The following is a 15,695-nucleotide window of genomic DNA, read 5'->3' on the forward strand; positions in this document are numbered from 1 at the left end:
TGCTTACAATGGTCAGGTTGTTTGCTGGAAAATACAGGTATTAAACAGGTAGCAAAAGCTTCGGGACATGGAGCATTTTTAAGCACGAATCTTGAGTTAGATTCTCGACTCTTCACTATGCGACTAAGTCTGTGATTAGGAGCTCTGAGCAATGGAATCGAAACAGTGACTTGTGAGCACCGATCTGTCAACAGTGAGTAACTGTTCACAGGCTACGATCAATGAGGGTTTTGCTATTCGGACAGATGTTTCTCGCAATCCGGACGGATAGTGATGATGCATAACAATGCCAACCATCGAGGTAAGTACGACTACAGCAGATGCAGTTCACAACAGTAGCAACGACGCTATTAGCAACGCGACAGTAGCGATAATGGAGACGAGAAGAGTATGTAGTCCCCTGCTTTTCCTTTAGAAAGAATAGAGATAAGTTGTATCTAATATACGTATAGGCAGTTTTAAGCTGAACGTGTTTGCCCTGATAGCAAGACTCATCAACTGCATCAATTGAAAAATCAAACATTACAATCACGAACGCCAGATATCCCGTGTCTACATTGAACCATCTACATTACATCTAGTTGTTATAACAAGTAAGCAGCAAGTGCCAGCGACCAGGGCATGATGTTCATGACCCCCGTCGGAGCAGCCGCATTGGTGCTGGTCGGAATGCTTGAGGTGGCGGAGACCAACATCTCGGAAGGAATGGTCGTCGTCGGTGTAGGCGTCTTTGATGTCTTGGCCGATGAGGTCGTCGAAGTCGAGGTCGTGATATCTTCCGGGTCGCCCTGTCTGACGATGCTCAGGTTGTAGTTCTTGGCCTCAAAGTGAACCTCCTCTCCGGCATGCTTGATTTCTGACCCGAACTCCAGCTGGCCCAGGTAGAGAGCTCCGGAAAGCAGACCCTTCTTCCAGATGTACTTCAACAGCGGGCTGAAGTCGGCGTCCGTCTTCGTCAGGTTGGTGCGCGACAGCCAAGAGAAGACATGCTGTCCGCCGTCGTTCCAGCCGTGGTACAGAGAGAACTTGGTGCCGTCGATGGTGACGGTATCCGTGTCGGGCGTGGACTCGGCCCAGCCCAGAGGCTTGACGGTCGGCACCCACCACGGCCAAATCATAATCTCAAAGGGCGCGTTGAGGCCGGTGGAGTTGGTGATGTTGTCGGACAGGAACATGTCTACGGCAACGTTGGCGTAGAGGCTGATGTCGTCGAATGCCTTGGCCTGCTCGTCGGCGCTGGCGCTCTCCTTGCCCTTCACATACGTCTGCCATTCCGCGGTGAACTGAAGTCGCGAGACATTCCACAGCTGCACAGGTAGTCTCGACGGATGCGCCTTCATGTAGGGGAATCCTTTCACAAGAGAAGCGTCGCCTGTCCACTTGTAGGTGACATCGAAGCTGCGACCGCCATCATGCACGGCCATGCACTGGTAGCCGGAGCTATCGTTGCCCCAAGCATTGTTGTTGACTAGAAGCCCATGTCAACAAGCCTCACTCACGATGGTATATAAGAGTGTTAACCTACAAGAGTATGGGACCTCAGTCGAGTTCCAGTGGTCAGACTGTCCGCAAAGGTTGATGTCGCCTTCAGCTGCAGCCACCGGTCCAAAATGAAAAACGGCCAAAATGGCGAAGAGAAGATGCGGCAATGCGAACGCCATTGTCGCGCGTGTAACGAGTGAACGCGGCGGCGGCGTCTAGAGCACAAAGTAACGAATGACGAATTCAGAAAATCATTAAGAAATTATAGAACAGACCCAGGCAAGCATCGATACCCCGACCAACAGCGACGGGAGTGTGCCACGAAGGTTCAGTGAGTGAGCGTGGATGTGCAGAACACGGAAAGTGAAAAACCAGACCCGGGAAATGAAATGAGAAAACATCGAAAAACACCACAACACACGACTGCCGCCCGCTGCTGGCTGTTACGCTGCCGCCTAGCTACGAACCTGGTCCCTGGGGCCACCGCTGGGAAACACTTGGCCCAGGGCCAAGTTCCAACAAACTGGAGGCCCAGGCGCTGGGCAAACATCAGCCGCAAATGAGCAAATGAATCTTCGACAGTCCCACAGAAAAAGGAATAGGGGCAGTGTTTATGCTAACCGATCTGGGAAACGAACAGGGGGGTTTCCAGGAGGACGAGCCACCAAGTGGATTCTCGCACGCAAATCTGAGTGAGAAACAACAACCTGGGCACTTTGGGGCGAGATTGGAGGATTGACGCCACTGACGGCTGGTTTATTTTGGGATTCGTATTCACTAGCCACAATGGCACTCCTTGCTGCTGATGATCTTGAATGTTTAAGCCTCAACTTCTTGGCCCCGGGCCGCTTATGATCCGCGTACTTTCTTGCCGTTGCATCTTCCTGAAGCTTCACATCAATGCCACTTCTTTAAGAGACAGGCAGCAGGCCGCGTTGTGGTTTCTGACAAGAACACGGCATGCTGCATGCGTCGCATAAGGCGCCGGCGCGATTGGAGACCGGTAACTGCGTACATCGCGGCCAAGGCACGCGGCAGACTGGTCTAGCCCCCAGAGGCAAGCCGAGCCTCTCTGGGTGCAGTAGCCGAATCGAGATAATCGTTTAGGCAGTGCGGCGCGTGGTGATGACCGCCCTGTTGTTGAGAGCCAACCGATACGTGTGAAACAAGAGGCACCCAATGGAAGCAAAACACGCTCATGACGTACTTGAGGCTGCACGGGTTGATGCAAGTAAGAACAGGCTGTCAAGCGGGGTAAAGTACTCTACATCTACCGGCGTCTGGTGTCTCCTAGCTCGTGCTCTGTAGCAGCGGGAGACTCGATGGTGTTGTTTAAATGCTAAAACATGTTCGCATTCATGCTTACAGAAACAGTCTTGCGCATCATATTATCAGCACAGTGAAGACATCATGACGAGCAACGACGGTGAAGAGACCCCAACAGTCAGGAGCCCTTGGAGAAGACAGGAGGAGCCCATGGAAGAAACCATGCCCTCCGACGCTGAACGTGAAGGATTGCCTGCTACTAGCTCTGAAGCTCCAAGGGAAGATGAGGTCAGTGATGCAGACGAAGTTGTTGAAGAGGAAGCTGAGGATACCTCTGTGAGTTGTTCTACGCCCTATTCTCCAACTCAGAGAACCATTTGAAAACACGAAGGAGTGCTGACCTTGAGGAAAGCAACCGCCCACAATTGAACTCCCACAGTGGCTCCTCGATAACTGCGTGACAACAACCGACGAATGGAACGACCACCCAGAGTTCCTGCGTCTTCTGGACGTCATACCCTCAAACAAGGGTGACAACTGCAGAGATGAGCTGGAAACAGCTTCTAACCCCGAGCCAGCCGCAGAGGTTTATGAAATGGGCTCGACCCTGTTCAACCCGCTGCTTGGGCTTGTTCGCAGAGATGTCTCGTCGGAGGAAGACTTGCTCCCTGGATCTTATGCCAGCAATGACGTCAGGTTCACCAAAGATATTATCAGGCTTCACACCTTCATGTCTGCAGCGTCTGAGTCGACGGCTAACTTCACGAGAAACGTTGTCAAGCACTTCGCCAGGACAATCGACAGCGATCTCATCACCCTCACGCGGGATGACCTTGAGGATCTAGGCGATCACTATGCACCCCCGGATGCATCAGACGCCTCGAGCACTACCAGCGACAGTTCTAGTGACTCCGACGACGACGACATGGGTAACTACCTGGACATTCTATTGAACCGAGAGCCCTGGCAGCCGCCGCCACCACCCTTGCCCCTTCCCTATGGTTGCCCACGCCCAACGCCTGTTGTCATTAACGTATCTGAAGAAGGCGTTGCTCCGCATGATGGTTACGACTCAGAGGCTGAAGAGTCAAAGAAGAAGGTGAGCACGGAAGTTTCATTCGAACTGGCCAACGACTGACGACATTACTCCACAGAAGTTCATCCCCTTTGCGGCTGTCCTCAATGCACCACGCATCAAGAAGTCAAGCGCCTCTCGCCCGGTGCCCCTGATTGTTCACCTCTTCATCAGCGAGGGCGACCTCACGAGATCGCTGTTCCGAGACCTGCAAGCTGCCATCCGCGATTACCCAGTCCGTCAGGGTCTTCTTCTCATCGTCACGACCGAGAGCCCATCGCACAGCCCGACCTATGTGGTGGGACATCATCGTGGCCCCCCTGGGCGGCTGCCTCTTCCGTTCACTACACCGACGGAAGTTCTCCCAGTCCGGTCTGCGGCCCAGGAGGCTCTGCTGAAAGCAGACGGCAAGCGTGAGCTACTATCCCGCAACATCAGAGACATCAAGAGATACATCCGCCGAGAGGAGAATCCCGGCTACAGCAGTTCTCTTCTTGCGCCATATGCCGACTGGTCATTCATAGATGGTTCTACCATGGCTGAACGGATGAGTCAGGCGTCTCTCGTAGAGATGAGGCTTGAGTCCATTTCTCGTGCCATCGGCCAGCCCGTCGAGGATGATAACATCAGAAAGGTTGTTCTGGACTATGGTGTCTTGTCCAAGACTCTCAAAGCCTGGAACGACTTCGGGGCTCCTTTGCCACCCCGAGCCCCTATGCCTATGCCCAAGCCTCCTCGTGGAATGCGGCCACCTGTGCGTGCAGGCGCTCCTCCTCCTCCTCCCCCGCCTTTTCCTGCCCCTCCTAGAGCCTTGGATCCTCGGATCGTTGTCGAGCCTCTCCAGGACTTGGATGACGAATGGGCCAAATTCCCTCCAGCCGTCCAGAAGGTCATGCGCCAGATCACATACTTGCAGGGACCGCCATTCCTTTGCTCCAAGTACTCGTGGGAGCGGAAGTTTTCCCACTGTCTCATTTCCCCGAAGGACGTCGAGGTGAGCTGGGACGATATCGCTCTCGAGCCCGCAGTTGAAGACGCCATCCGGGGCATTATAAGACAGCACGGCGAGGCCGCGGACTCCGAGAAATCGTATGGGCTTCTTCATCGCTCCTACGTCGGCGGTACGCTCCTGTACGGCCCGGCCGGGACCGGGAAGACGCACTTTGCGCGTGTGCTGGCTCGCGAATCGGGATCGACAGTCATCAGTGTCTCTCTGGCAGACATATCGGACATTGACTCTGAACCGAGACTACTGATTCGCGGCCTGTTCAGCCTGGGCACACTGCTCGCACCCAGCATTCTCTTCTTCGACGAAGCAGACTTGTGCCTAGGAGCCCGAGAGAAGGCCGTGAACCACTTGGCCAAGGTCCAAATCAGCCAGATCCTGACCGAAATGAACGGACTGGGCGCAGCAAAGAACTTGCCGTTGGTCTTGCTCGCGACCAACGCACCCGCCGAGCTCGACCCGGCGGTGCTCCGTCGTATTCCCAACCGGATTCACATGGGTCTCCCGTCCGCCGAGATGAGGGCAGAGATCTTCGAAATCGCTTTGCGGGGTGAGATTCTGCACCCCGATCTCGACGGCGATCTCCTGGCTCTATTGACCCCTCGCTTCTCCGGTGCGGACATCCACCACTTGTGCGTCCAAGCTACTATGATGTGTGACACTTTTGTGGAAGATGGTGCAAACAAAGGCAAGAGGCTATTGACCCAAGCCTTGTTCGAGAAAGTGTTGAAGAGAGTCAGGCCAAGCGTGAGCAAGGCGTCACTATCTGGCATTCGAAAGTTCGCCATGGAGTATGATCCTGCGGCTGTCGAGACGATGGAGCCTCTGGAGACTGAGGAGTACATGGAGCTGGAGGATCTGTTTGTTGATGTTCCGGTGTTCAAATGAGTAGAGAGGAGGCAAACTTAAGCTCTCTCATTCTTTCCTTTCTCTCTATCGCCCGGCCAGGCAAGACTGTCAACAGCTAGCAAGCTCACGATCCTTTCTCAAATCTCAAAAATAGAACAGAACCCCAATACTCTTGTGCTTAAGCAACTGCTTTTCCTGTGAACTCACTTACACTCTATCTTGTCGTCGTCTCCATCGTTATTATTACTTGTCGTCATCTACACCATCGCAATCTTTATTACCGTTGTTCTCAATGGGGGGTATATTGGACACACCGAAAAGCTAGGCGGTCTCTAACAGAACCTTCAAACTGGACGTGGCTTGGCAACTGAGAAACGTGGTACTTGGGATTGCCATTCCGGGCTTATCCTGACATTACTATCAGAGACCATCAACCGCCGTGTCATGCCGTCCTCTTATTTCGCACAGCATCCTGTCCTCCCAGAATTCCATCGATTCTTCAATTTGATTCACCAAGCCTTTGCATTGGATCATCGCGACCCTTTTCGGTGATTGCCAAGACCCAGTCTCGTGGATGGCGTGGAGGGCGTGGATTCCGCGGGGTGAGCTCCTCAGCTTGCCCGCACGTTAGCGTTCGTTGATGCTTTCCAGAATGCTACTGTCACAGGATGGCAATCCCGGCCGTCCAATGCGAACGTTGCCATCAGCCGAAGAGGGCACCGAAGTTCCGTCATCCGTTGCCCCACCATCCGAAGGCTCCTTTCAAGATACCCCTCTTCTTACATAGACCCCTGAATGTTTGTCCCCCTGCTTGCGTGATGACAGCCCTGGTGTTTGTCTGGTTAAGCTGCAGAATAGGAACTGCTAACACAGATGATGTATCTTTGGATATTGTCTTGTATCTGCCTATCCATCTAACGCGAAGCACCATGCCTGCGAACAACGAGCTCGGAGGCCGTCACCGATTTGGATGACAGGATCGCAAACCCGGGATATTCAGCGAAGGATTTAAGATGGAGCCGTCAACCCAGTGAATATTTCCAATTGAAATTTCATCTTATTGTCTGCTTAGCTGGCCGCGTGTGACCGCGTCGACGTGAGATTCTCCGCGTTTTGTGAATCACTCACCCCAAGATGTTGCGTTCAGGCGTATTAGTCGCCGGCGCCCGCCCACGCCCAGCCTCAATCCACCACATACGCCTCTTTACAACAACCCGTCACCTCCTCTCAAACACCAAAGTAGACGTGCTTATAATCGGCAGCGGCGCAGGAAGTCTAACAGCCGCTCTCCGTGCCAAACACCACAACCTGCGCGTCGCCGTCATCGAGAAGCAGCCAACAATAGGCGGCGCGTCCGCAATCTCAGGCGGCGGTCTCTGGATCCCAAACAACCCCGTGTCCAACGTGAAAGACTCCAAACAGGATGCGCTGGACTACTTTGACCAAGCCGTCGGTGACGTCGGTCCTGCTTCCTCGCTGGCCCGCCGGCACGCATACCTTGACAATGCTCCCAAGATGATTGCGTTCCTCCAGGAGAAGGGCTTCGAGTTCCGCCCCAGCGACGGGTATCCCGACTACTACCCCAAAATGAAGGGCGCCATGGGAAAAGGAGGTGGAAGAACAATCGAGTCGAAGGCCTTCAACACGAAGAAACTCGACAAGAAATGGCAAAATGCGCTGCCGCCGCCAACTACGCCAGTAGCAATCTACACGAACCAGGCGCCCGTAATAATGCGCATGACGTCCTCCCTCAACGCCTTCACACAATCAGTCCGCGCCGTGCTACCGTCCATTCTCAAGATGCTCATCGGCCAGAAGCCTACCAGCTTCGGCCGCGCGCTGGTCGCCCGGCTTCTGTACCTCAACACCCACAGTTCCTCCCCAACCGACGTTCGCCTCTCCACATCCCTCGCCTCCCTCATAACCGATCCAGACGGTACAGTCACCGGCGCAAAGGTGAAAACACCCACGGGCGAAGAGACCATCGCCGCGCGCAGCGTGATCCTCGCAGCGGGCGGCTTCGCGCAGAACGCCTCCCTCCGCCAGAAACACCTCCCCTCCCCCGCCACCACGACCTGGACCAGCTCTCCTAAGGGCGACACGGGCGACGCTGTGATAGCGGGGATCAACCTGGGCGCCGCGACGGCCCTGATGGACGACGCGTGGTGGGGTCCCACCATCTTCGACCCCATAACAGGGAAGCCTCACTTCGCGCTGATAGAGCGCTCGGGTCCGCACTGCATCATCGTCGACTCAACAGGGAAGAGGTTCATGAACGAGGCAGAATCGTATACGGACGCCGGACACGACCAGTACGAGCGAAACGAGAAGGTCAAGGCGATTCCTGCTTGGTTGATCATGGATAGCAACCATCGCAATCGGTACATGCTCGGGACGGGCTTGTTTGCGAGGCAGAAGCCACCGAAGAAGGCACTCGAGGAGGGTCAGATGTTTATTGCGGGTTCGTTGGAGGAGCTAGGTTCGAAGATTGGAGTTGACGTGAAAGGGTTGAAGGAGACGGTTGAGAAGTACAACGAAATGTGTGAGAGAGGGGTCGATGAGGAATTCAGGAAGGGGGATAGTGCGTATGACAATTTCTTCGGTGACCCGGATGCTGGGGGTTTGAATCCCAACATGGGGCCGTTAAACAAGGCACCATTCTATGCCATCGCGATCTGGCCTGGTGACCTCGGGACCAAGGGCGGCTTGCTGACGGATGAGCACCAGCGGGTGTTGAGGAAGAATGGAGGCTCCATACCTGGATTGTACGCGATTGGAAATACCGCTGCGAGTATCATGGGACGGACATACCTGGGTGCAGGATCCACGCTTGGCCCAGCTATGACGCATGGGTTTGTGGCTGTCAATCACATAGCCAGTCAAAAAAAGCCTTGAAGTAATTCCACAACAAGCAATATGTTTTCATTCGTAACATCCAGATGCACTGGTGTTGAGTGGGCTGAAAAAGATCAAGTGAAGATCATGCTATTATTGAGATGCGAACTATGTGTTGCCGTAGAGAGCGAGCCAGCTTGCTCGTGAGTTCAAATGCTTCCATTGGGTCCCTTCGTATATCGGGACCCTATACAAGACTCCGTGATCAATGAAGCAAGAAAAATGATGTCTAGTCTCGCAAGATTTCGTACGCGATCTACCATCTGCTGCCACTTGCAAATGCGTGGTACAAGATCCGCTCTAAACGCCTCAGAATATGTCGGACCACAACCACGAAAAGGGCATCTCCACTATATCATATACCCTCGTTTGCGTCATAAGTTTGTATACTCAAGTGGTCTTCTAGCACAACTCTTTGTTCGTCTCCAGCGGCGTCTCCTCGGGCGTGGCAACAACCTCTGGAGTCGAAGCTCCTGAATCAAGCTTGTCGTACTCTGTTGAGTCAACGCTCTTGTCCGACTTGGAGTCCTCGTTGGCTTCTTTGGTTTTATCTTCAATGTCGTCTCTCTTCGCTTCGGCTGTTTCCTTGACGTCCGTCTCTTTCTTGTCCGCGTCGTTTGGTGCAGCCTCCTTTTGCGCCTTGGTAGGTTCAGCATCATCCTCGTCGACCTTGCTCTCGGGCTCTTGTTTCTCGCGCTCTCCGCCGGCGTTGGCCTGGGCATTGTCAAGATCAGCCTCGCCCTTCTTGCCGATGGCGCCATCGAGGACTTCACCGCCCTCCATGACGACGCGAAGCTCAAGATCCTCGTCCATGGAGTATACGCGAACGCCAACAATGCAGATGGCATTCCAGGGGTCGGGAAGACCTTCCTCCTCCGACTCATAGCGCTCATCATGGGTCTTGGGTGGCCCCGCAGGTGTGGTACGAGGCTTCCTGACCATGTCATCGTCACTGTAGAGTTCTTCCCAATCGTCGACAGGTGAGTCAGAGGAGTCATCATCCGAGTCGTATACTTTCGCCGCAGGTGGTGGAGGTGGAGGTGGAGGTTGAACCACAGTCTTCTCAGACTCTTCGGGCATCTCCTTGGTTTCTTCCTTGGGCTCTTCCTCGGACACCTTTGATTCACCAGGATCATCCTTGGACACCTCTTTCGAGTCGTCCTTGGGCTCATCCCTAGACTCGGCCTTTGCTGCCTCGTCAGAAGTCTTGCCGTCAGGAGCAGAAACTTCAGTCTTCTCAGTAGCCTCCGACGTGGACATTCCAGTCTTTCCGGAGGCATCCGTCTGAACAGACTTGTCCTCCTTCGGCTCCTCTTTGACAGCCTCAGTCTGGACACTCTGGTCCTTGGGCTTTTCCTCTTCCTCTTTCTTCTTGTTCTCTGCCTCGGCCTTCTTTGCTTCTTCAGCCTTGATCTGGGCTGCTGCTTCAGCCTTCTTCGCTTCTTCAGCAGCCAGCTTCGCTTCTTCCTCAGCCTTCACTTTAGCAGCTGCTTCGGCCTTGGCGATTCTGCGTGCGCGCTTTTCGCCGTTCTTTTCCTTCTGCTTCTTGGTGATCTCGCGTGTCATGTGGCGTCTGTCCCACAACTTGCGACGCTCCTGCTTACGGGAGTCAGAAGCTCTCTGCTGCTCCTTGATCTTACGTAGTCTGGCAACCTCTTCGAGGTAGGCCGTCCCCTTGCTGTGCGCAAGGTCGTAGGCGGCGCCGATCTGCGCAAGCTTGTCGTTCTCCACGCGGTTGCGGCACTCGCGCTTAACAACGGATTCAACAGAGGGCAAATTGTTATCCCTCTCGCCGGCAACGCTCATGTAGATGCTGTACTCGCCTGCTGGCATGTCCGGGAGTTCGATTGAGACTGATCGTTCCATTAGGTAGTTGCCGTGGGAGCGGACAATGTAGTCCTCGGCGCCAGGGCGGCTGCGTTCGTGGATGCGGAAGTGGATGCGGAAGGTGTACTGTCCTTGGAGACCCTTGAAGTACCTCGTATCCAGTTGAGACAGGACGAGGACCAACGGACCGTCCTTGGACAGGGTAATCTGGAAATTCTCGTGGAATTGAGGCTTCCACGGAACTTCGACACCTATCCACTTCTGGGTGCATCGCCAGGCAGGGTCACGGAAAAGCCTCGTTCTGTCGATGTGCTGGTACTTGCGAAGGAAGTCATCATAGTTGATCCAGAAAACAGAATCGTTGCCGAAGTGGTAGCCGAGCTCTTCCTGAACGTCGGTTGTCCACTCCTTTGACCCATCGGACCAAGCACCCTCCCACAAGCCCTTGCGGACCTTGCCCCAAGGATTTCTCATTTTGATGAGACGCTCACCGGACTTGATTGTCCTCGCCTCCATAATAACGTATGCGTGGCCCTCAGAGATGCCATCTCTGTCGCCATAGCCTCCATCGAGGAGACCGGTGCTCGCACCAAACAGGAATTCCTGGTTGACCTTGGAGAGCTCATTCTCCCAGAAACCTTCGGTGTCGAGTATATCGGATGTAAGGAGCTCGGTAGTGACGCCACCCGTGAGATCCTCAAGACCCTCGCCGATCCAGCCACCGGCCAGGGAAGCGAAGTCGCCGTGGGCCTTGGCATATGCCTTCTCGAGCAGGGGCACCCACGTCTCGTTCTGGTCCTTGCATTGGGCAAAGAAGAGGGCCTTGGAACCGGTTTGATACGTCTGGCGGTAGACCCGCTCAACGTCCTCGCGGTCGATCTGCTGCAGAAGATCCCGCTGCATGCTGGGCGAGTCCCAGCAAGGCGATTTGAGATATAGCTTGTCATCGATGATGGAGTAAATCCACTCGCCATCTCTGTAGAAGACGAAGCCATAGATGCCGATGCGCGTGTCGTATTCTACGCAAATCTTCTCGATGCCGCCTTGTACGGAAGCGAGAGCGGTCAAGCTAGCCATCAACCAGCAATCTCCCAGACTTCCCTGCTTGACGTCTCCGCCGTTCAGGTTCTTCATGAAGGTAGGCTTCTCGAAAATTTCGTGGATGCGCTTTACAGCTTTGGGGACCGAAGCGCTCGGGTTGGAAAGTGTTGTTCGGGAGAGCTGCCACTTCGTAGAACCCAGGGTGTTGAGACAGTGACCCTTTTCCCACTTCAAATCCCAGTCCTAACGGGAAATTTAGCTACGAAGTCTGCTACGAAGGCGATAGTTGTCACTCACCAGGTCCCAGCCAGGGTCTCTGTAGCGCATGTTGACTCTCCTGCACTCCTGAATGATTTTCTTGACTTTTCGACGGCATTCCTCCACAGCCCGCTCGTAGCCCGCAGTCAACAGCTCATTTGGCTTGTCTGCGCTTGCAGGAGGCAGAACAGGGTCGAAGGGAAGCACGGCCAGGGCCTTGCTGAACTTGCGGTTCTGGAACTTCTTCCAGATACGATTGATGGACTGCTGAGGGGGAGCCTTCTTCTTCTTTTTCTTCTTTTGGTCATTATTATTGTTCGAGGCCGGGGCGGGCTTTGGGCGACGGTAGTCTTCCGACTCCTCGGAGGAGCTGTAGCCGTGCATGTTGGTGGTGGGACGAGTACAGGGACTCGAGTAGTAGGATTTAGAGGTCAATTGGTTACGGAGAGTCAACGAGAGGAGGTTGACGAGAGAGTTGGGGGACGGAAGCAATTATCTAGAGCAGCGAGCAGGCTGTGGGCGTCCTGCGCTTGCTGTAGTACACGGGTCAGTTACGGAACAGGTTGGGCGAGGTTTGAAGTGAGTGACGAGCAGCCCAAGGCCGAAGCACAGACGGGACGACTCAGTGACGGAAACGAGAGAGAAAGGTTATGGAGGGTATCGGTTGGAAAATAGTTGAACGCGAGTCGTGGATGGCGAGAGAAGGGTCTTATGAAGGGAAACGGAAACTCGGGGTTGGGGGGGAGGGTGGGATAGACAAGGAGGGCGCACCTGGTCAGCGAGTCGCAGCCTCGCGGTATGTATTGGACGATCTGACAAGCGCGAGTCGACGAGAAGCACGACAGGGAAGACGGAGTGGGTGTGATTCGCATTCACCGCATCAAGGCGGCTGGGTCTGGTGGTCTCGCCATCGTGTCTACTGCATAGTAGCTGTCTGGCTCTGCTGCTGGGGGGCGGCGCATCCGCATCAAGTGGTGAAGTGCTGGGCGACCCACCACCCCCGGGGGAGCGGCGGCGAGGACGGACGCCGGCATGAGATGTGGAGATGGGCGAGTGTGAGATTCACAGTGTTGTTGTTCAAAGTCGAGGAACATGTTCGAGTAGTGTACACGCGCGCCAGGATCCATGCCTAAGGACGTGGAGCGGAACATGGGCGGGGCAAGGGTCTGGCTTGGCATAGACCGGTCGTTTCCAGGGTTCGATAAAGCGCCCAAGGGTCTGGTCAAGTCTGGCGGTGGGAGGACGACGGAATTGAGAGAGTGTGTGGTGACCTGGTTGGGTGTGTTGGGGGTGTTTTTGCGGGAGGACAAAGCCGGGAGTTGGAAAAGGATGGACGCCGCACGGCTGAATGGTGGTGGTGGTGGTGTTGATCGGAGGTTGTAAAGCCACAGACAGTATCGAAGGCAAGACACAGACAGAAACAAGAGGCGAGACAATATGAGGGCAAGAGGGAAGGCACGATACCTGCATCACTCTGGCAGGTACTTCCTTCCACGCTAGTGCCACGAACTGCAGCCTTCAGCGACTTTTAGCTGGGTCCTTCAGGGTCCAGCCGGCGTGCCGTTACCTTAGGTACCTAGGTACCTTACTGATAAGAGACCCCACGGCGCCCTCCTTGCCGATATCGTAAGCAGGGCGGTTTAGGTTCCTTATCCGTCAGGGAAGTCAGACCTGGGAGGAAGGAGGCGCGAACTGGCTCTCACCTTCCTTCGCTCTTCTCTCCGTTTTCCTCTCTCTCTCCAAGGTTCTTCTAAGAACTTTGACTCTTTGTTCTCTACGTGCCTTACCCAAGTCACCTCGGATCCGGTGCCATGTCAGGAAGATGGAACCGACAATCGTCCCGACGCCAAAGCTCCAACTCCCAACTCCACGGCGCCATCGGTTAACCAGCCTGGTCTCGGTCGCGGTGGCATCCAACAACCATCCAGCCATCCCAACGTCCCCAGCCGACCTTACCGATGGGGCGGGCCTACGACAACCCCGGTACCGGTAAACAGGGGCCTCTGGATGGAGACTGGATGCCCACGATGTCCTCGGCCCAGGTTCCCCGGGTGCTACCCAGCAACTGTCGCGAATAAGGATCCACGGGCTGTCCTTGGGGGCTGAATTCAACGGTCGACATTCTGCCAACAACTACTCTGCCGAGATGCTTGCAGATGCCTGATAACTGAGAACTGAGGCTATCCCCAGGCTGAAACGGTCCTACCATTGCCGGCTGCCTCCGAAGTGGCCGAGGATAGCCTCCAGAGTCTGATATCTCAACCGTGAGACTTGATTTTGCGATAATCATTGGCCTTGACCTTGATGGTCTAATCCAGGCAGCTGCGTCACTTGACGCCGGTTCCTTGACGCCGGCCCCTCAGCAGAGCCGCGCCGCTTACGAACCCTTCTCGCAATCAGGCTGGCTTAGCTCTCGTAACCCCGCGATGGGAAAGGCACGAGAGGCTGAGCTTCAGCTACTGCATAGTACATCGATATGATACGCGTCCCCCGCCGACAATTCGCTGCATTTTGCAGTATGCCGTCAGCATCTGCCATGCACCCATCATGACCAGCATCCGTCATCACGAGCCCTCTCCTGTCGGCCATTTACCTTCTCCGCAGTAGCATTTCTACTTTGCGCATTTCGAAGACTCCTACCTTGCCCATGCGATTCGCATTGGGGAGACAGGCGCTGGCTTCAGCTCCTCCAGGCAGAAGTACCCGGCGCGGCAATATTCAATCGGCTCAGCCCTTGACGATCTCTTCCTTACCCCAGGATTCACCCCGAGATAAGAGCAACGCGATAGCCCAGCATGTCACTGCCTCAATCCGCACCCAACCAACGCCTCCGCCTACCACTTCTGGCTTAGATTGCTGACTTTCTCAGTGGACAGTCAGACGTACGCGGTAGGTGGATTATCTGCGCTCGACATCGACTGGAACTGGTTCAAGGACATTGTCCCCTCCAATGGGTGTACGGAAATTGGTTCCCTCGACGATAGATAGGTGCTCAACAATCCGGGGATTCCCATGCGACACATGTGTCGACATGCCAATCACCCAATCCCGTCGTTCCCGCTGTACGAGTCGACCAGAATGGCATGGCATAGGCCTCCATTGCCCTTGTCCACCACCCGACTCCCCTGTAGCTGCACGCTGCAGGAGGTTGTGGCAAGGGGACCGAACTTCTTAGCGAGTCATTCCGGGAAGAAGTCAGCGTCTGCCACTAAACAAAGGACCACGCATAACAGCAGACCAGTGCTGGAAACACAGCACAGCAAAGCATAATCCAACGGTCCCTTGACGGCCGAACCGTTGCCCATCTCAAGCCAGCAAAGCGGCCATTCTCAGCCTCAGAATCACTACACGGCTCGCCCGCCTTGTCTGCCAGACGCTTGAGAGCCTGTCTCGTGGCATCCAAGAGAATGCTGCATCCCGGAATGAGCCAAAGTGGACTTCCGATCGCTGTCTCACCCTCCCGCTGCACCTAGATAGGGAACACTGCATTTCTCAGGCCGCATTGTTCGACAACGTGGTGCTCTTACCTCTCGAACACGAAGCATCATGTGCACTCGAACGCCCTCTACTTTGTCATCAACCCGACCACCGCCCGACGACACATGCTACTTTGCATTCCGTCCCGACCCATCCGCTCGGCAGACAATCAGTCTACAGTGTACGCGCTGTATCAAGGAGTGCATGCATCCCTTACTCCTGTATAGATACTCGGGCTACACGATGCGGTACATCAATGATTGACACCAGATGAGACGACTCGGACCCAGACTGATTCGTGTCACTCGACGGAATGGCCACAGCGGGACAGCGGAATCCAGAAAACGCTGCCACTGCGAAAACAAAAAGAACTTGTAATCTGCTAATTTAGTAAAGATTTTTGGGTCGGTGTGGATGGACCCTGATCGTCCAAACCACCAGAAACGCGCCAGTGGCGAGAGAGCCAAGCCCAAAAGACCGACCGATGCTCGTTCTGGCGCTGGGACTGTCGGAATCACT

At 54.8% G+C, this 15,695-nt stretch overlaps 4 protein-coding genes across 4 annotated transcripts; 2 read left to right on the top strand and 2 right to left on the bottom strand.

Annotated features, from left to right (window-relative positions):
- Nucleotides 1-584: 584 nt before the first annotated feature.
- GCG54_00006980 (uncharacterized protein) lies at nt 585-1,661 on the bottom strand (the record flags this gene model as incomplete). The annotated part of the gene is made up of 2 exons (XM_045406970.1): nt 585-1,468; nt 1,526-1,661. The coding sequence occupies 2 exons, from the start codon at nt 1,659-1,661 to the stop codon at nt 585-587; spliced, it is 1,020 nt and encodes a 339-aa protein (XP_045259880.1).
- Nucleotides 1,662-2,892: 1,231 nt separating this feature from the next.
- GCG54_00006981 (ATP-dependent zinc metalloprotease FTSH 12) lies at nt 2,893-5,717 on the top strand (the record flags this gene model as incomplete). The annotated part of the gene is made up of 3 exons (XM_045406971.1): nt 2,893-3,084; nt 3,188-3,847; nt 3,903-5,717. The coding sequence occupies 3 exons, from the start codon at nt 2,893-2,895 to the stop codon at nt 5,715-5,717; spliced, it is 2,667 nt and encodes an 888-aa protein (XP_045259881.1).
- Nucleotides 5,718-6,812: 1,095 nt separating this feature from the next.
- Nucleotides 6,813-8,573, top strand: GCG54_00006982 (3-ketosteroid 1-dehydrogenase; the record flags this gene model as incomplete). The annotated part of the gene is made up of 1 exon (XM_045406972.1): nt 6,813-8,573. One exon carries the CDS (start codon nt 6,813-6,815, stop codon nt 8,571-8,573), a length of 1,761 nt encoding a protein of 586 aa, XP_045259882.1.
- A 402-nt stretch (nt 8,574-8,975) lies between these two features.
- Nucleotides 8,976-12,083, bottom strand: GCG54_00006983 (Calpain-type cysteine protease ADL1; the record flags this gene model as incomplete). Its single annotated transcript, XM_045406973.1, has 2 exons — nt 8,976-11,684; nt 11,739-12,083. 2 exons carry the CDS (start codon nt 12,081-12,083, stop codon nt 8,976-8,978), a joined length of 3,054 nt encoding a protein of 1,017 aa, XP_045259883.1.
- Between the last annotated feature and the right edge of the window lie 3,612 nt (nt 12,084-15,695).

This window comes from Colletotrichum gloeosporioides (assembly GCF_011800055.1).
Source record: "Colletotrichum gloeosporioides strain Lc1 chromosome Unknown consensus_73, whole genome shotgun sequence".
NCBI classification, from domain to species: Eukaryota; Fungi; Ascomycota; class Sordariomycetes; order Glomerellales; family Glomerellaceae; genus Colletotrichum; species Colletotrichum gloeosporioides.